Source organism: Kogia breviceps, chromosome 13 (assembly GCF_026419965.1).
Source record: "Kogia breviceps isolate mKogBre1 chromosome 13, mKogBre1 haplotype 1, whole genome shotgun sequence".
NCBI classification, from domain to species: domain Eukaryota; kingdom Metazoa; phylum Chordata; class Mammalia; order Artiodactyla; family Physeteridae; genus Kogia; species Kogia breviceps.
This window is the reverse complement of record NC_081322.1, coordinates 65,369,220-65,390,734: the sequence shown is the minus strand read 5'-3', so window position 1 is coordinate 65,390,734 and position 21,515 is coordinate 65,369,220. Positions and strand designations below refer to the sequence as shown.

General features: G+C 38.1%; 1 protein-coding gene across 2 annotated transcripts in view; it reads left to right on the top strand.

The window, feature by feature from the left end:
* MAP3K5 (mitogen-activated protein kinase kinase kinase 5) overlaps positions 1 to 21,515 on the top strand; it is a 222,076-nt gene that overhangs the window by 65,249 nt on the left and 135,312 nt on the right. Inside the window, exons 2-3 of one of the 2 annotated variants that reach the window (XM_059083975.2) lie at positions 3,199 to 3,338; positions 17,889 to 17,912. In XM_059083975.2, the coding sequence (XP_058939958.1) occupies positions 3,199 to 3,338; positions 17,889 to 17,912 (164 nt within the window). The remainder of the gene's footprint in view (positions 1 to 3,198; positions 3,339 to 17,888; positions 17,913 to 21,515) is intronic. The other variant, XM_059083977.2, reaches the window with a different exon arrangement.

Genomic DNA, 21,515 nt, shown 5'->3' with positions numbered 1-21,515 from the left:
ACAAAACTCACAGTAAGAAAACAAACTCAACAATAAAAAAATGGGCACATGCTTTGAACACTTTACAAAGCAGATGAAAGAGTACATTTTCCTCTATGGAAATTAAGAAATATATTAAGAAAAAATACAAATACATTAGAACAAATCAATTATCTGAATTTGAGGTAGGAAAAATGCCTGTCTTCTTCTGAGTTATCATATTATGGTATTTTAAAATTACTATACACTTAAGCAGTTTTAATGTTCTATATTGCATCCCGAAATGGGTCTGTTCCTGTTTAGATGTTTAGGTCTAGTGAATATACCTTAGTTTGCTTTTACCATTTATTTTAAATGTCTCGTTTATCTCTTAATCTGAAAGCCTTCTGCAGTGTTTGTATTTTGTTTTAGCAACAAACTCCACGAGTCAGTTCTCTGGAAAGAACCAATTCCCCACTCTTGTCACTACTTTAACTTAGCATTTTTCTTTGTATATCTCCCACTTATTTTTCATCAGCAGCTGTTTTATTTGGTTTCTCTCAGCCGCACTGTATGCTTTCTCTTGATTTTAAAGCGGCGTCGCCGATTGTGAGTGGCTGGCATCTGTGGGAGGAGCAAGCCAGCTGTGTGGGCGCAGGAGGCAGATGGGGCGTGTGGGTGAGATGCAGTGACTCAGTTTGTTCGGGTGTTGATCTTTGATGTGTAAATGGTAAGGACCCCAAAAGAAAGCTCTCCATTTGTATTAAAGAGCCCTGAAGTCATGGTTAGCCTTGAAAACATCTTTTGAAGCTCCTGTGACCTGTCCTCCCCTTTTATAACCTCACATAATCTTCTGTGTCTTTAGCCTCCATTTGATCTGATTTATTTCTCCTTCACAGAATGTAGACTCTAATTTCACATTCATTAGATAAGGCCGACTGTCTCAAACAGCCTCTCGAGGGTCTGTGTCCCTTTTATAAAAGTGCTGCACTTTGGTTTTACATTCAGTCACACGGGGCTTCAATGTTCTTTGTGTATTTTGGTGGGTTCCTAAATTACAAAAGTAATCAGTGTTCATAATAAAAATTGTGAAAGACATAGAAAGTATAAAGAGGAAAAGGTAATTCATAATTCCATCACACAACTATGATCACAGTTTACATTTTGGCATACTACTTTCCAAAACGTTTTTATTCATGTGCATATATACACATAGAATATATATAATAATCTGTTCATTATAATGTATACATTATATTTTAATGTGTATGCTGTACATTATAATGTATATATTTTAATATTTTTCCTTAATATAGCTTGAATTTACCCCAACATTAAATGTTCTTCTATAATATAGTTTTCAATGGTTATGTAATTTACCATTAATTGAATTTATCAGTGTGTGTGTGTGTGTGTGTGTGTGTGTGTGTGTGTGTGTGTACGCGCGCGCGCGTGTGTATGTGTTTCACCATTTTTCTACTGATGGATATTTAGGCATTTTCCATTGTTACTGCAAAAATAATATTTCAGTGGATATACTTACAAGTAAATCTGCCACATGTATAGGAATTTTCAGAGGATAAATTCTTAGGAATGGAATTATTGAGTCAAAGAGTGTGCATAGTTTTAAGGACTCAAGTCTCCTAAAATGTTTACACTTCCCCACAGCATGTAAGAGTATCATTTCTTTGCATCTCCATTGGGTATTTTGAAATATCTTAGGCCACTTGTTAGGGAAAAAAACTTTTGACATTTTATTATTCGTTTAATGTGCATTCATTAGTAGTGAGATGTAGAATGTTTTTATATTTATTTACCACTTTAGTTATACTTTTGTGATTTTACCTGCCTATGTCCATAGTCCAATTTTCTATTGTAATGTTCTTATTTGTTTTAAATTGACCAATCGAGATAATTTATAAAGATATTAACCTTTCATCTGTCACATATTGCACATATTTTAAACAAATTAGCATCGTCTGTTAAATTTGCTGTATGTTAACATTTTCATTTTAATTATGAGTAGGATCTGTTTAACTATTACATTTTCCAGAAGCTTATTATGATTATAAAGGAAGCTCTTGGTTTTCATAATTTTGCATCTTGACACCTTACTAAATTGTATTATTACTCATAGTGGTTGTTTAATTGATTCTACTGGGTTTTTTTGGTTGGTAATTGTAACATCTGCAAGTAATGATAATTATGTATTTTATTTTATAGAATTATGTTTCCATACTTTGTGAAATCTTATTGCATTAGTTAGGATTTTCAGAAAGTGTACTAGTAAGAATAGTTGACAGCCTTGTCTTTTTCCTGATTTTCATGGGAATACCTGTAAGCACAAAGTTGGCAGTTGTTATGAAATATATATTATTCTTCACTTTAAAGAAGTGCCCTTATATTTTCAGTTTGCCGTTATTTTTAATGAGAAATGGAAGTGGATTTTGAACTTTAGTTAAAGTATCAATACTTGGGGCATCTTTGGGAATGCTGATGATTTTTTTTCCATTGAGCCATCCTTGCATTCCCAAAATAAATTTTAAACCCATGATCTAGTGGTCTTATAGTGTGATGCTTGGTGCATTTTGCTCAATTTTCTTTCATGTTTTTGTCTGTATTCATAAATGAATTTGAGACTAATCTGAATTTTATTTTGGGGACATTGTCAAATTTTGGTATCAAGTTTATGCCACCCTGGTGTTAGTCATCTATGAGCTTTGGAAGAACTTGTATCTGTGGTTATATTCTCCTTCTTAGTCATAATTTCTGTGCCTTTGATTTCTCTTTTTCTTGATTATACTTGCTAAGGACTTGCTAGATATTAATTATTATAAAATACAGCTCTGAATTGAGTCATCATCTTACCTATTTGCTTTTATAAATCTCATTTTATTACTTGCTTCTGTTTCCCATGGCTCTGCTTCTGGAACCTTTGTTAACTTGTTTTCAGTGTTGAAATGTAACAGAGAGAATAAGTCCTGCTTCCCACCATTGCAGACTCTCCTTAGTTTCCAGTAATTATATGACCCCCTTCTTGTTTTAAAAGTTCAGTTTTGCTGCAGTTTGTAAAACCACTTCTGATAGAACTGCTAATTTAAAAGTCAGTGGTAAATGAAGAGGGAAAGTCCCTATCGTTTCCTCATTTCCTCTTTGAATACTAAGTAACTGAAACCGAAAAGTGCTTACTGGGCATTATTTAGGTGTCATCTTTTGGGGGACTTTGTTTTCTGTTTGCAGATATTGCCGTGGTGGAGATGAGTGATGCCTTCCGGCAGCCGTCTTTATTTTACCACCTTGGAGTGAGAGAAAGTTTCAGCATGGCCAACAACATCATCCTCTACTGTGATACTAATTCAGACTCTCTGCAGTCACTGAAGGTACCTCACTTGTTTACTAAATATTTACTCTAGGCACCAGAGTTTTAGGGATAACTCTCCGTCATCCAAAAAAAAATTCAAGTAGTATATGTTTATGAAAGGATGTTTTTGTTAGTCCAATAATTATGTAACACTGACGAATTACACTGTGAGGTTTATCTGGAATTCAATGTGGAAATTCGATGATACACAGATAGGGGAAAAACTTAGTGTTGATTTCTGAGCTCCGATCGGAGTTGCAGTTGAGGAGACTGTTGTTAATAGGAAGTTGTCAGTATACACACTGGAGAAAGAAGAGGAGATTTCATAAGGTATGGACAGCCCTCATGCTGTGTCACCATTGGGGGTTTCGTTGGACACACCTGTCTCCAACTAGAAATACGCTGCCTACTGAAAGTACTGTGAGTAGAAATTTTCTATCATCAAAAATTGCCATCCTCTTTCACTGGGATATGATTTCAATTAAAGTGGGAAAAGGGGAAGGAAAACTTACCGTATTTGTCTGCAAAATTCAGCATGTCTCATGGCATTCTCTCCATTATAGGAACTTAACGATAGGAGGGTATTTCCTCCATCCAAAAAGATTGCCTAAAATGCTTTTGCAAGGCCAAGTGATTTTACACTGTGTGATTCTTTGAAAAACATCTAACAGTTCAGCACATAACTCATGCTGAACCTGGTATCATTCATTTCCTTTGTGAAACTTCCATCTACCTCTTTGTGGCTTTTTCTCATCTATACTTTCAAGTTCCCAAATCAAAGCCAACCTTGGAACGTGGAGTCCTAAAACCCAGAGCCATACTTCTAATAGCTTAGGAATTGGTAATATGAAGATCTCTAACCCCAAATCCAAGCCAAAAAAAATTTAGTAATATTTTGCTTTTATCTGAATATCTGAAGCTTATATGACTTTCTCTAAAAAATCTGCAGAGTGTCATTTAGCAAATACCTTTACTGCATGCCAGGCATTGTGCTGGGGATTGATAGGCTATCCCTTTCCAGAATACTCTGAAATAGTACTAAGAGATTTTCCCCAACTCTGTCTAAATCTATTTTTCACCTGGAACAATTCTTTAAGCAACCCCTACTTAATTTTTCCCCAGATGTACTTACCCCTTTAATTAATGTATCATACATTTCATGATGGTGTATTTTTAATTAAACATTTTGATTTGGTGCTATTTACAACATATATTAGCAGTTGATGTAGAGATTATTTTATTTACTCTTTGTATTCTGCTATTTTATTTTCTTTGCATTAAGTTTATTTTCAGCAGGCAGTGTTGTGTTGGACATTTTTCACACTACACTATTTTTATTCTTGTCCTACTGGTATCTGGTGATTTAATTTTATGGCCATCCTTTCCTAAGGAAATTTTTTTAAATTACATTTGAGAGAAAGAGATAAAGCTAATCTTATCAGAAATTTGTGTGGGACAAATAAACTGATTTATTTAATTGCTTTCAGCCAGCCTTTGTATAGAAGTGTTATTGGTATTTGAATAAAACAGTTCTTTAAAGAGGCTTGTCTATCTGAAATATACTCATTTATCTTGTACATAATCGCTGCTTGTTATCGAGCACTTACTATGTGCTAGGTACTAAGTGCTTTAACCACATACATATTCACATTTAATTCTTAAAACATCCCTGTGGGGTATATATTCTTTTTTTAAAAAAAGAATAAATAAATTTATTTATATATATATTTATTTAATTTATTTATTTATGGCTGCATTGGGTCCTCGTTGCTGCATGCGGGCTATCTCTAGTTGTGGTGAGCAGGGGCTACTCTTTGTTGCGGTACGCGGGCTTCTCACTGTGGTGGCTTCTCTTGTTGCAGAGCATGGGCTCTGGGCGCACAGGCTTCAGTAATTGTGGCTCCTGGCTTCTAGAGCACAGGCTCAGTAGTTGTGGCACACGGGCTTAGTTGCTCCGCAGCATGTGGGATCTTCCTGGACCAGGGATCAAACCTGTGTCCCCTGCATTGGCAGGCGGATTCTTAACCATTGCGCCACCAGGGAAGTCCCTGGGGTATATATTCTATCACCAAATTATAAGATTGCAAACTGAGACTCTAACAAATTCAATCATTTGCCCAAGGTGATATGGAAAATTTGGGACCAGGTCTGCCTGACTCCAAGTCCTGTTCCCCTTAACCACTAAACTTGGTTGCAGTTACTTTTAGTTAGAAGGATATCAGACTTTCCTGCTAAGTGTATTCATTTAAAAAACCCATGAAGCATACGTCCTGAATTGTTCCATGCAACATCCATCCCTTCTTTTGTCTTCCTCCTTCCATTGACTGTATGTTATTGACTGTATTCCCTAAGCTTTTGCCATTTTCTTATTTAGTTTGTTCCTGGCCCAAATAGGTATCTGGTTGCAGAGGACAAAGTTCTGGGGTAGAAAGTGTTTTTTTTTTTCAGTCTCTGAGCAATGGAATTTCCTCAGGTTCTGCTACTGAGGAAAGTCTCTCTCTCTCTCTCTCTCTCTCTCTCTCTCTCTCTCTCTCTCTCTCTCTGTGTGTGTGTGTGTGTGTGTGTGTGTGTATTTTTAATTTTAAAAATTTATTTCTGTTGCAGGTACTTATAGATGTAACTGTTATCTCTGCCATCTACCAACAGAAAGAAAAACTGCTGTGAAATAAGGCAGAACAAGAGATATTTATAAATAATATATTATGTATAGATTAACCAAATAAAAACGAAGCATCTCCCTATTTTCACAGAGCAAAGACAGAATGAGAATGTTATTATCACATATCTAGCTTCACTTAGGTTGATTCTTTGGGCATCTAGAAAGTACAGCTGCACCAGTTTTATTTTCATCTACTGCTCTTTGTTGAAGAGAACAGTTTCTTTTAGGCAGCAAATTCTTAGGAAGAAATCATAGGAAAATTTTTTTTTAAGTTTAAGCTTCTGAAGAATAATTATTAGGAACCATATAAGTACTTAAAATCTATGTCTGAGTTTTCATATGAAAGCATATTTAGAATCTAATCAAATCATGTACTTGCAATAGGATTCGTAGTCATTTTAAATTACAAGTACTCTCTTATTGTAGCAAGAAATATTTAATTTTCTTCAAAAAAAAGATCACTGTTGCACTTTGAGAAAGGGAAGTTGATATTCTTTTTTTTTCTTAGCATTGTAATAACAATTTTCACAATTTTCTCTAGATAAGTATCATGAAAACTTCTTATGTGCCTATTATTGAGACTCTTAATGCTGAGATTTACATTTGCTTGAAAATAAGAAATTGCTGGGAACCATTGTTTTCTGATTTATTTCGTGCATCAGAGAAATTATCAGATCTTCCCTTGGGGTCCCTCAGTAAACGGGACAGTAGGTCTGGACACCATTGGCCAGTAAGTTGTTGGGCTGACACACAGAATGCGTCTGTCATCAGAAAGGGCTGGGGAGAAATGAATGGCTGTCGTGTACAGTGAGGAAGTTGTTTTAATGAACCATTTCTTCTAGCATCAGAAATTCCTTTACAACAACAGCTCTCAGCTCTAATTCTTGTGATTCTTCCCCCTTTTCCCTTGTTTAGCTCCCTCTCTTTTTTCTAGGCTACTCCCCACTCACATTAAATAATGTTTCATATAAAAACAAAGCAAAACAAAACAAGGAAATACCACTTAAAAGCCAACAATTAAAAGCCCTTATTATACCAATGGCAAGGCTGTGGAGAGTGGGAAACGTATGCATTGCTGGTGGGAGAGGATGTTGGCACTACCTTTTGAAGATCAATTTGGCAATAGCTTATAATATCAAATGAGCGTATCACCAGGAGTCAGCAGTTCTGTCTCTAGATGTATAGTGTAAAAAAAAAAATCTTTGGCATGCATAAGGAGATATAATCAAGAATGTTTATGTTAACATTGTAATAACCTCTCCCCCAGAGGAATTGGTAAATATCTATCAACAGAAGAAGGAATGAGTACTTTCTGGTATAGTCATTTAATGGAATCTTATAGAGCACTTAAAATGAATTAACTAGAGCTTTCTGTACCACTATCAATATATCTCATAAACAGTGTTGTGGCAAAAAAAAATTATAGAAGCTTGGGTACAGTATGGTGCCATCTATACAAAATGTAATGACGTGCAAGACAATTTTTTTATACATTTATATTATAAAAGGATAGAAGTATGTATGGGAATTATAAATAAATTAAGAATAATTACCTCTTTGAAGGATAGGAGTGGAATAGAATTGAGAGGGGATGACAGGAGTCTTCAACTATTTATGTAATATATTTCTAAGACTAGGTGGTATATGCATGGGCGTGTGAAAAAGTTTTGTTTATTTTAAATTTTTAAAATTGAAGTATAATTAACTTACAATATTGTATTAATTTCAGGTGTACAACATAGTAATGATCACCATAAGTCTAGCTACCATCTGTCACTATACAAAGTACATTACAGTGTTATTGACTGTATTCCCTATGCTGTATACTACATCCCCATGACTTATTTAGTTTATAACTGGAAGCTTGTACCGCTTAATCCCCTTTACCTATTTTCCCCATCTTCACACGCCCCTCCCCTCTGGCAGCCATCAGTTTGTTGTCTGTATCTATCAGTCTGTTTCTGTTTTGTCTTGTTTGTTTGCCTGTTTTGTTTTTTAATTCTGCATATAAATGAAGTCATATGGTACTTGTCTTCCTCTGTATGACTTATTGCACTCAGCATAAATATTCTCTAGCTCCATCCATGTTGTTGCAAATGACGATTTCATTCTTTTTATGGCTGAGTAGTATTCCATTGTACATATGTAAACATATATACATACCACATCTTCTTCATCTGTTCATCTATTGATAGACATTTAGATTCTGTATCTTGTTTCTATATCTTGGCTATTGGAAATAATGCTGCAGTGAACGTGGGGGTGCATATATCTCTTCAAATTAGTTTTCATTTTCTTCAGATAAACACCTAGAAGTGGAATTGCTGGATCATATGGTAGTTCTTTTGAGGAGCCTCTATACTGTTTCCACAGAGGCTACACCAACTTACATTCCTGCCAACGGCGAATGAGGGTTCCTTTTTCTCCACATCCTTGCCAACACTTTGTTGTCTTTTGATGATGGCCATTCTGACAGGTCTGAGGTGATATCTCATTGTAGTTTTGATTTGCATTTACCTGATGATTAGTGATGTTGAGCATCTTTTCACGTGCTTGTTGACTATCTGTATGTCTTCTTTTCAAAAATGTCTATTCAGATATTCTGCCCTTTTTTTTTTTTTTTTTTGTGGTACGCAGGCCTCTCACTGCCGTGGCCTCTCCCGTTGCGGAGCACAGGCTCCGGATGCGCAGGCCCAGCGACCATGGCTCACAGGCCCAGCCGCTCCGCGGCATGTGGGATCCTCCCAGACCGGGGCACGAACCCGCATCCCCTGCATCGGCAGGCGGACTCTCAACCACTGTGCCACCAGGGAAGCCCCTGCCCGTTTTTTAATCAGGTTTTTTAATATTGAGTTGTATGAGTTCTTTATGTATTTTGGATATTAATCCCTTATTAGGTATATCATTTGCAATTATCTTCTCCCATTTAGTAGGTTGCCTTTTTGTTTTGTTGGTGGTTTTCTTTACTGTGCTAAAGGAGTGTATGATTAAGTTTTATATTTTTATATACTTGAAATATTTCATAATTAACCTTTTTTAATGAAAAAGTTGTTATACTTTGTTATTTCCTGTAGTCATCAGGATAATTTACATATATTTGGGGCATCTGAATCTCAAAATATTTTTCTAGTTTCTTTTTTCTAATGTTCTAGCTGTGGTTAGAAAGCCTCACATGCATTTGGATCTTTCTTTCTGCACTAGGATAGGCTTTATTCCCATTTTATCCATTGCAGAATAAATCTTTGTCTAGAGATTGATATACACATCAGTTAGTGGTGACACAGCTTGTGTTGAAGTTTAATGATTATGTGAGATTATTCCTTATTCAAGAAATTTAGTTGTATTTTTCTCTGTAACCATTGCTTTTTTTTGTTTGTTTGTTTTTTTTTTTTGTTTTGTTTTTTTTTTTTTTTTGCGGTATGCGGGCCTCTCACTGTTGTGGCCTCTCCCGTTGCGGAGCACAGGCTCCGGACGCGCAGGCCTAGCGGCCATGGCTCACGGGCTTAGTTGCTCCGCGGCATGTGGGATCTTCCCGGACCGGGGCATGAACCTGTGTCCCCTGCATCGGCAGGCGGATTCTCAACCACTGTGCCACCAGGGAAGCCCGCTTTTTTTTTTTTAATTGGTCCAGGGATCCTTTATTTATTTTGGCTGCGTTGGGTCTTTGTTGCTGCACGTGGGCTTTCTCTAGTTGCAGCAGTGAGCAGGGGCTACTCTTCGTTGCAGTGCACGGGCTTCTTATTGTGGTGGCTTCTCTTATTGAAGAGCATGGGCTCTAGGCGTGCGGGCTTCAGTAGTTGTGGCTCACGGGCTTAGCTGCTCTGCGGCATGTGGGATCTTCCCGGACCAGGGATCAAGCCCGTGTCCCCTGCATTGGCAGGCATATTCTTATCCACTGTGCCACCAGGGAAGTCCCTGTAACCATTGCTTGAAAAGTCACTTTCCAGATGGCTTTCATAAACTGTTCTCTACAGCAGTCTATCTACATGCTTAATCCTTCACGATCTCACTGAATATAGTACCTACATGAGATATTTGTACACCCATGTTCATAACAGCATTACTTACAATAGCCAAAAGATGGAAGCAACATAAATGTCCATCAGTGGATGAATGGATAAAACAAAATGTGGTATACACATACAATGGAACATTATTCAGCCTTAAAAAGGAAGGAAATTCTGACACATGCTACAACATGGATGAACCTTGAGAACTACCACAGTTGCTCATTCAAACAGTTCCATGGTACCTAGACCCATGATGTATATCTGTAGATACAGAGAGACCCAATCTCCTTTAGTGCTTATATATGAGAAATTGGACATTATCTGTTTTTCTGGTAATCATTCATTTCCACTTGAAGCAAATGGTTAGTTTTGCAAAGAGCAGCCAGTGATGTCCATGTTGTAAATTTTGATGATTAAACCAGTTTCTAGTAAATTGGTGAGGAGATCAAGGTAATTTTTGTTATAAATACCTTGAACTTAAGTTAAATTTTTACATGTATTTGGCAAATTTGCTCAGATTCTAGTGTTCTTAAACCCATAAAACTTTTTTTTTGTCTTACACCACTGCTTTCTTTTCTTAAAGTTTTATCTCCCTTACCAAGATAAATAACTAAGATGAGTTTAATTTTAGACTGAATTGCGTATGAAATTAAAATTTGTTATTTTCCCAAAGGTTTATGATTCTTTAGTTTAATAATGAATTTTTACTTCATTCTTTACAGCACTCTAAAATAGCACTTAACTTAGTCAGTGGTACAAGGTACACAGTAAGTATTAGGGAAAAAAGTCATTTGAGAATATGATCCTATAAAGTAGTCTAACGATTTGTGAACATTGGCCCGGCCCCATATAACAGTGCTACTTCTGGACATTTTCACAGGTGTCTTGCTTACTTGATAACTAACCGTTGATTTGTAAACCATGGCATTCTGTATCTCTCCTGTTCAACTTAGCCATCACATACACATTTTAATATTTCATGGAAAGATTTTTCTTTTCTTTTGAGAGAAAAAAAAGTCTTGTTCTTTTATTTTACTTATTCCAGAAATGATCTAACTTTCACCCGAGCTATAATAATTCCATGTCAAATTGGGGGAAGAAAAAGAGACAATTTGGGGGAGGAACAGCTAAGAAATACCAGTGAGCACTGCTGTATCAAGGTTTTCTCTCAAGATTTTGAATTGACAGACTAGATGAATGATTTCTTTAGCAGGAGTTGATTTCCAGTTGTTGAATCCCTGAGGTTGGGGAAAGGGCTTGAGACTGGAAAATCCAGTTTTCTTTGATGTCAATTAGCAATATTACATCTTCAAAGGAATTATCTGTATACTGGATAAAGTATGCCCTTGCTTTCCTTCCTAATTCCTCCTTTACCCTCCCCCATCCCATTGTTTCTAGCATCTTATTTCCATTTTGTCAAAGGGAGAAGGGAATCTATGCTACATAGTGAATGGAAGATGACGTCATATCTCTGGGTTGGCACCAGGTGTTCTCTTCATTTGTAGAGACTTTCATCACAGGCCCATGAGTTCGAATACCTTAAAAAGCAAGAAGGAATACCTCTGCACACAGAAGCTGTGAGTCTGAAAGCCTCCTAACTCCCACCCAAATGGGGCAAGGCTTGCTGCATTCTGTTCCCTTTTTTTTTTTTTTTTTTTGCGGTACGCGGGCCTCTCACCGCTGTGGCCTCTCCCGTCGCGGAGCACAGGCTCCGGACGCGCAGGCTCAGCGGCCATGGCTCACGGGCCCAGCCGCTCCGCGGCACGTGGGATCTTCCCGGACCGGGGCATGAACCCGTGTGCCCTGCATCGGCAGGCGGACTCTCAACCACTGCGCCACCAGGGAAGCCCTGTTGCCTTTTGTTCATTATAAATAATTGATTCTTCCGTGGAAGTTGATCTTTGTGGCACTGCAACCCATCATCCTATTTGAGTCCTTTTAGAATGCATCCTTGAAATGTTTTCTGAAATCTATGTGTAAAATGTAATTTACTGTGCCGAAATTCATTATATTGTAACTTTGCAACAATACAGTTTGGTTTTTGAGAAATACTTGTACTTGAATAATATGGTCCAATTAGGCATTGCTGAAAGAAACAGCTGATAACAAAAAAGAGGAAGTTGATAATAATAATAACAACACATTATAAGAAGTTTGTGTTAAGAAACTCTTTCAAATGCTGTACGTATAAAATGTCACTCTTCAGCACCTCAGCCGTTTAAAGATATATATCTACTTATAGTAGAGTTCTCCCACCAAGATAAATTTTTTTTAACATGAAACAAAAGTAATAGAGGAGGAGAAGAAAATCTAGAATTTCTTTTAGGATTACTTTCCAGCCTGGGTATAATTTACCCTGATTTTTGGTACAGGTTATTTTTATTGACAGTTGCTCATATGTCTTATCCATGATCATGATGTGTTCTTCCCCATGATCATGAACAACACAGGTACAAGATGCCTCTGTATGTGGTAACGGTGGGAATTGAGTTGGGGTTGTCTGCTTTGATAGTATTAATACCTCACATTGCATATGGCTTTAAAACACTTAAAGGTCTCTCATAAACTTATTTCATTTGGTCTTTCAAAATGACCCAATGAGATAGACAAGTTACTGTGCATATTGAACAGACAGAAGCTGCTTTCTTTACAGATGAGAACTAAATCCACAGAGATGCAATGACTTAGAGGCACACACAGGTAATAAGTGTCAGAGCAGGACAAGCCCCATATTCTTGGACTTGTCATCAGGTACATTTCCCCCTAAGTCTGTCCACAGATTTCATATGGCCGTTAAAAATATGATTTTTCAGGTTGTTGTTAGATTTTTTTTTTTAACGTGAGCTTTTATGCAAGCATAACATGTAAGCACAAGTCTACTTAGTTCCCTAACTTTAAAGATGGGCCAGTTCTGTGAAACCTGTGTTGGATGAGTCCCACCTTCTCAGTGAGGCCCGTGGTGTTCACAGCAGCCCATCTGATATTTCTTTGTTTAGCTTTTTTTTTTTTTTTTTTTTTTTTTTGTGGTACGCGGGCCTCTCACTGTTGTGGCCTCTCCCGTTGCGGAGCACAGGCTCCGGACGCGCAGGCTCAGCGGCCATGGCTCACGGGCCCAGCCGCTCCGCGGCATGTGGGATCTTCCCAGACCGGGGCACGAACCCGTGTCCCCTGCATCGGCAGGCGGATTCTCAACCACTGCGCCACCAGGGAAGCCCCTCTTTGTTTAGCTTTGAAACATTGAAATCAGGTAAGAGGATGGAGGTGAGGAGTACAAAAAAGATTCCTTTTTTCCTAACTTTAGTAGAAAACTCGCCACGTTCCACTGGGACAGAAGGATATATCAGAAGAGAAGACCTAGAAGGTCACCAGCAGGGAGCCATGGTCTTTTTTCCTGGCCAAGAACTCCCAGCCCGCTCCTTTCTTTTCTTTCAGGAAACATCCTGGTTGCTAACTCTGTTTCTTCCACCCTGAGTCCATCTGACTTGGCAACCTCACACCAGCTGTTCCCACTTCCTACTTCTGGCTGTAATTACCTAAATGTTAGTCACAGAAACTTGCCAATTTGGGGGACTCTCCATTTATTTATCCTTATGATGACCTCTTCAGTGTTACCTTGTCCCAAATAGCTCTCAAAAGTTGTCTTTGGGGGCTTCCCTGGTGGTGCAGTGGTTGAGAATCCGCCTGCCGATGCAGGGGACACGGGTTCGTGCCCCGGTCCGGGAAGATCCCACATGCCGCGGAGCAACTAAGCCCGTGAGCCATGGCCGCTGGGCCTGCGCGTCCGGAGCCTGTGCTCCGCAACGGGAGAGGCCACAGCAGTGAGAGGCCCGCATACCGCAAAAAAAAAAAAAAAAAAGTTGTCTTTGTCTTCCCTTGGAATGAGACCTAGGTTAGATTGTCTCATTTGTCTTGCTTCCAGGGTTGGTTATCCAAGGGTCCTGGAGTATTGAAAAAACATTTGTGCACTGATCAAAAGCCCCCTAAAGACTTTAGGCAAGAACAAAGTTGTACAGGGGTAATGCATTTTCAGAAACGTTGCACTGGTAAGGAACTGGAATTTATGTTGAATTTTATCTTTTTCATTTCTAGGCACTTTAGGTGAAAAGTTTCCATGAAGTGATGTGAAATACTGCAGTTGCCTCTTAAATTTAGTCCCTTCGTCCTTTTTTTTCCTTCAATGGATTTAGCACAAATTAAAACATTCACTATTCTACCTCAGTAGTTAGATACCTTTTGAGGTCTTGTTTGCTATTTATTTGTACTAGTTAAAGTGCACAAATAGTACCTCTCTTTCTTTAAAGCTGATGCCTCCTTTAAGGTTGCATCGTAAGCTGTAAGTAAACTCTCCTTCAAGAGAGCCATTTGTATCCATTTAGCTTCTATAAAACATGAGCAAGCGTTCATAAGAATTCAGTAGATTGCTATAGGGGTGATTTAATATAGTTTTAGAATTTGTTATAATGCATGCATTACCTGAAATGAAAGCAAAGAAGACATGTAAGAGGGTTATTACTTCAGTGAGCAATTCTTCAGGAAGACATAATGTGTTGGCTGTAGGCCAGTAGCAGCTGTGGTTATTTCCTGTGGTGCCAAGCAGAGGGGAGGCTTCAGCGCACTCAGCCCTCACCACAGCTCCCTTCATCACCACCTCCATTCCTGTGCCAGATGCACCAAACAGAAATCATGGTAGAGTAGCTCCTGTGCTGGGCATGAAGACATCTCTCCTTCCACTGGCACAAGGACAGTGCTGACCCTGATAGGCCTTTAGCCAAAAGTAAATGATAGAATACAGAGTTGGAAGGGACCAGCAATCACTCAATCCAATTCTTCGTGTGTTATATTAGAGAGAGGTGAAATAGCATGTGGCCACTCAGGAGCAGAGCCAAGACTTACACATATCTATCCTAATTCATAGTCCAGTATTTTATACATTCATTAACTAATTAATGTATTCATCCTTTTATTGAGCACCATCTATATGCCCTGCAATCTGTTAGGCAATCAGTGGGGATACAAATATGAACTAAACATGGCTCTTGCATCCAAAGAACTCATGATGTAGGATAGGAGAATTGTACGAAGCAATATTTGCAATGTCGTACATGCAGTGCTTCATAGAGGTCCATATGAGGGGTCATGAGGGCAAAAATAAGGACATCACCTGTTTCTGTTAGGAGGGTAGGTGTCATTGAAGGCAGTTAAGGCCTGCTTCACAGAGAAGGGTTTCTTATGATAAACGCAGAGCATGCTGTGTGGTACAGGATGAAGATAAGGGTGTGGTTTTTTTGTTTGTTTGTTTTTTGTTCTTTTGTTTTTGTACTTAGAGGGAGGAGAGAAGGACATGCCTATCTCAGGAAAGGGTGTGGTTTGCTACTCTGGAGAGATGCTCCATAAATTAAGTTTGGAAAATCCCGCATGCTATGTTCCTGGCTTTGTAATTATCCAACATTTTCCTATTTATGTTTTTCATGAACCGTGTGTGTATGTGTGTGTGTGTGTGTGTGTGTGTGTGCGTGTGTATGGATGGGTGGAGAGATGCATTAACTATCTGTGAAACACTGTGGGAAAAGCCACTTTCAACCTTCCTCAACAACCTCACTCATTTGTCTCTTAATTTCCATCCCCCAGGGCACCACCATTGTCCAAGTCCTTATTTTGGCATCCCTGGGCTTTGGCAATAGCTACCTAAATGCTTTTTCCCATCCAATACTAAATACCACTATCTAATTCATATTTTTAAAATTTAACAATGTTTACCTTTTAATTATTTGTCTTTCGTGGGTAATGCATTCGCCTGATACAAAAATTTATAAGTGCAAAAGGATATGTTAGTGAAAAGTCATGCTCCCATCCTTGTCCCCCAGCCAGCCAGCTCCCCTCTCCATTGGCAACCACTGTTAATAGTTTCTTGTATATCCTTCCAGAGAGATTTTAGAAATAGACAAATTAGAATTTTCTTTTTCTCCCTTTTATATACATAAATAGGAGCATAGGGTAACAACCATTCTGTCCTTTGCTTTTGTTCACTTAGCAGTATAACTTGGAGACCTTTCCATATCACTCTGTAGAGAGCTTCCTCATCCTTTGTTCAGCTGCATTGTATTCCATTGTATGGAGGGACCATAGTTTATTCAGCCAGTTTCTAGTTGATAGAACATTCGTGTTATTCCAGACCTTTGCTTTTACAAACAATGTCCTTGTGGGTGCTGATACTTCTTTATGTATATCATTCACCTAAAAAAAAAAACACTTTTACTGTCATATGCCCAAATGTCCACACAACAAGTACTTTATTTTGACATTCAAGGCCTTCTTCAGTAAGGCCCCAGATAACTGTCTAATATTATCAATGTGTGCCCAAATGAACTTTCTGTTTTAGCCCAATGATTGAATTCAAGATCTTTTTCAAGTACCCCTTTATTTCTCCCTTCTGTACTTCTCAAAATGATCTGTTTTCTTTAGCCCCCAGTAATAATATGTATTGTTGCCTAAATGGGCCTTTGTGGCTCCTAGTCCTCTAGCCTGGATCTCCACCTCCCTGCTTCGCCTTTGGAAGGTGTGACCTGTTCTTGGCTCCTCTTGAGTTCCACCTTCTCTGATGATCTTTTCAGCCTTCCTCAAACTCTAGGAACATCCTTCTCTTAGAAATCCCAGCCCTTGCTACAGTATAGCTCTTTGGATGTAGCATGTGTGTGCATACATACCTGTGCGTACAGGCTTACAATGTTTCTTTATAAATGTGTATATGTTCTTTTTTCATCAGCAAGATTGTGAGGTATTGTTGGGTCTCTTTTAGTATTTTATATACATCTTTATGACTCTCACAATTATGCTGCACAATTTCTTCCTCTATAGATTTTTGTTTCCTCATCTGTTACCCTTAAACATTCAAAAATCTTACATGCTGCTCCAAGCCAAAGCCCTCCTAAGTTCCCTTTTGCCCCATATTGATCCTGGAATGAATGACAGCTGGTCCCCTGGGCCTTGCGTTCCTCCTCTGCTCCTCTCTTACCTTGCCTGAGCTAGCTCCTTTTCTTAGCCAGATGGCCCACCCTTTAGGCTCCACGAATGCCTTACATTTCCTGTTTCCATGGCAACATACATGCCATCTTTTCCAAAACACTGTCCCATCTCTCCTTCCTAAATCATGATTCCCCAACCTCAGTGAAGCCCTTATGCCACAGACTCTTCTAGATTGTCTCTTCCACATCTCTAGTCATTTTAAAGTCTAGGAATAATAATATGTTAGCTAGCTTTATTGAGAACTTGCTATACACCAGACACGGTATAGCCACGTTATTTGCATGATCTCACTTATTTCTCACAGCCTAGAAGATAGGGACACTGCCTGCAGTGTACTTATCACATTTCACTTCTTATGGAACAATACGTAACAATATTTATGACTAGTTATTGTCAGATGTTCTTATTGTCTACATGTGGATTTGCCCACTCTGACAAGTAGCCAATACCCTTTATTTCCAGCTTTATTCCAAGCATGCTGCTAGGTTTCTTCCCAGGGCATAAGTGAGATTGTGCTTTGGGAAAGCAAACTCGTTTAAATCTCTTCCCAAACAGATTGTAGCTATAAGATAATTCTGTACATACATACTCTGCAGAAATGATTTTTTGGTTATTCGGGTTTTGTATTCTACGTGTTTATGCTGTTTTCCTTCAACCGTAGATGGTACCTTTGTGCATTCTTGTGTCCTCCATCAGACTGTAAACTTAGATGCAGAAGCTTACTCTATACCTTCTGTTCATATTTTAAATTTCCAATTGCTAAATTAATAAATAATAAAATCATTAATACAAATTTTTCTACAGACTATTTTAATTAATTAGTTGAATTAATTTTGTATTAACTTCTGCTTTACTTTTCTCTTTTCTCATTTTTCAGGAAATCATTTGCCAGAAGAATACTGTGAGTATTTTACTTAAACCTTCCAGAAACTTTTTTATCTTTTCTTTTCCATCAACTGATCTCTGGTATATTTTCCATTTCCACAATTATTAATTTCTATTTCTTTTTTTCCTCTTTAGAATTTCTAACATATCAATATAAATATGGGTTATTTTACATAAATATTCCTTTATAGTGACACTTTATACTAATGGGAGATGACAGTGATACCTGTTTTCTTCTATATATAATTATGTTTTAGAAAAAAAATTCCGTACTGTATTCAATTTTGTGTAATTATGGGTTTTACTAAAGCAGCATATATACATACACTGATACACACACATATGTATATGTATATCTGTATATATACATATATAGATATCTATGTCTATATATACACTGTATATATACACTATATATACAAATTATAAATATACACACATATACACATGTACACACACACAAATGGAGATTTGTATCGATATATTGATATATACATACCTCTATCATCTTTATATTGGTACTGACTTAAGTTCCTAAGTCCTTTTTTTTCCTTTCATAATATCACACACATTCTATTCTTTTTTAAAATTAAATTTATTTATTTTTGGCTGCATTGGGTCTTCATTGCTGCCCACGGGCTTTCTCTAGCTGTGGCGAGCGGGGGCTACTCTTCATTGTGGTGCGTGGGCTTTTCATTGCGATGGCTTCTCCTGTTGCGGAGCATGGGCTCTAGGTGTGCGGGCTTCAGTAGTTGTGGCACACAGGCTCAGTAGTTGTGGCGCACGGGCTTAGGTGCTCCGCGGCATGTGGGATCTTCCCGGACCAGGGCTTAAACCCGTGTACCCTGCATTGGCAGGCAGATTTTTAACCACTGCGCCACCAGGGAAGTCCAGGTTCCTAAGTCTTATAGACCACACTTTAAGACCTTTGAAACCACACTGCAAAGTTCTTACCCTCCACACAGAATTAAACAAAAGTTAAAAAGTGATTAAAATAAATTAAAAATTTTTTAAATGCATGAAAGATAATTATAATATATTCTGAAATCAGCCTTGTTATGCCAATGGTTTTTCATTTTGGAAGGTAAGCCAGTATTTAAAACCTTAAAGAATGTATCTCTGAAACTTAGAATGAAATAACATACTACATAAAGATCTGCACATGATTCCATTTAAGATGAGGATAAGATTAAAAGTACAATGGGTAAATTTCCCTTAGTTTGGAAATTTAAGAAGTAAAGATTTAAGAAATTTAAGAGTTCAGATCAGAGACTCATTGCAGCATAAATAATGTTGCCATGATAAACTCATTCTTCACATCTCAACAGGAAATGAACAATTACTGCTTCATGCATCAATTCAGTGTAACAGATTTTGTGAAGCAAATGTTGATGGAACATGAGCTGTGTGCCAGGTTTTGGGCTTGGTGCCACAAGAGACTCACTATGAAGGCTGAAAGTAGAGACAACCCATTCATAACTGTCCCAGGAGACAACAACTGAGAAGTGCTGGAGTCTTGCTGGGGCTGAAGGTCAAGCAAATAAGCAAACAAACAAATTAGAAATTAACATAAGGTAGTGTGTCAAAGAATGGGCGCCCCTTCCCTCAAGCGGGAATGGAAGGTCTTTCAGAGGAGTTGGCATTTACCTGAATGGCAGGGAAGAGCAAATCATGCCCAGTGATGGGTTGGATGTGTGGGGAAGCAGGTTTATAAGTTGACCTTATACTGCACGTTATGAATAAGTCACCCACTGACTTGAGTAAGCTGCTGTGTTTCCAGTGCTGGGTGTCCTTCTCAAAAGTTGAGTATTTTGAGCATATATTTCAATATGTTTGACTGCTGAGAGCATATCTTCCCAGAAGCTTAATTCATTTTCCATACATACTTATGTTCACCTTTATGTAACCTTTAAAAATTGAAAAACAGAATTGGCATTATTATTTCTTAAAACAAAAGCAGTGAAGATAATCGGAGAGAATACATTTAGATTTTGAGCTGTGTGTTTTTATAGCCATGAAAACAAGCATGGGCCGGAGAGATCAGCCTTGTTATTTTATGATCATGCCTTAGTATTTTGAAATGTAAAGAAATGTGCTGTGGTCTTTCTTTTTCGAGAAGTAGGTTTAAATATTTTAGAATTAGTATCTTATTAATAAAAGACAGTTGTTGCACCTGAAATGTCTTTTCTTGATCACACAGTCATTGCTTTTATTTGCTTTGGATTATTAGTTATTTCAAACTCGAGGTTTGGTAGCGATCTGTAAATAGAAATTGCAGTAATGATATTTCTAAGTTATATGTGAGCCAGCTTGGGAAATAAATGTTCCCTTATTATTAATGTTCATCATTTTGAAAAATGATGCTTTTCTCAGCAGCTGTTATCTTTTTAAAAAACATGAAGGGTGGGAGGGAGATGCAAGAGGGAGGAGATACGGGGATATATGTATACATGTAGCTGATTCACTCTGTTATACAGCAGAAAATAACACAACATTGTAAAGCAAGTATACTCCAATAAAGATGTTTAAATTAATAAATTAATAAATTAAAAAAACACAATCCGAAGTCCACACCCCACTCCCCGCTCGCCGCACGTACACTTTCTCCCCGCTGCATGCTCGCTGGGCTGGCTCTCAGCTCAGGCCTAGAAGCATCCATGTGCCTCCTGCTGTTTACTGCTCTCCCCCTTTTTTGGCCATAAACAATGGGACATTGAAAAAAAATATAGCCTTAGAAACATAGGGAAGAGACTCCAAAAAGAGCAGTGAGGCCAGGAACTTGGGAAAGCCTTAGCATGCTGAATACCTTCAACAAGGATTCTGAAACCTCATCCCATGGGGTGTGAAGACAGTTTCCGGAATCTGATTTCCTCTGCTGTTTGCATGACTCTCATTTTCTCTCTTTACCCACCTACTGCTCAACACACACCAGACATCTGATAGTCATCCTCTCCCAGAATTAGTTTTACACAGATGCATTATTCCCCAATATCCAGTGTTTCAGTAATAATGTGTGCTGGTTCATGTCTTGTACACAGATACGCATGGTATTAAGGCTTCTGAGGATACAGAACTTTATCCAGCCACAGAAGAAACACTAATAGTGCTTTTCTGGTTTATTGGCTTCTCATCTGTTTGTCCTTATTTTGTGACTTAGAAGATTCAGAGCCTTTCTTTTGTAATTTTGAGTCCAAGTGCTTACCTAAAACAAGAGTATTTGATTCTGTTGCTCTTTTATATAGCTCCTTCATAGTTTAAGCTCCAGAAACTTTGAAAAGCAATCTCTTGATATACTTGCCTTTCTTTTCTGTTTAGACAGTGGCTTGGGTAAAAGGATTAAAATGGTGGACCTCCTGTGGGATCTTGGTAACATTTGAGTAGCAGGATATGTTTATTTTTCCTCTTCCCCACTCGTCTTCCAATTATTGGTCCATGAAGGAGAACTTGCAAAAGGAACAATTTAATGTGCTTGATTTAAAAATCAAATCTCAGGGCTTCCCTGGTGGCGCAGTGGTTGAGAGTCCGCCTGCCGATGCAGGGGACACGGGTTCGTGCCCGGGTCCGGGAAGATCCCACGTGCCGCGGAGCGGCTGGGCCCGTGAGCCATGGCCGCTGCGCC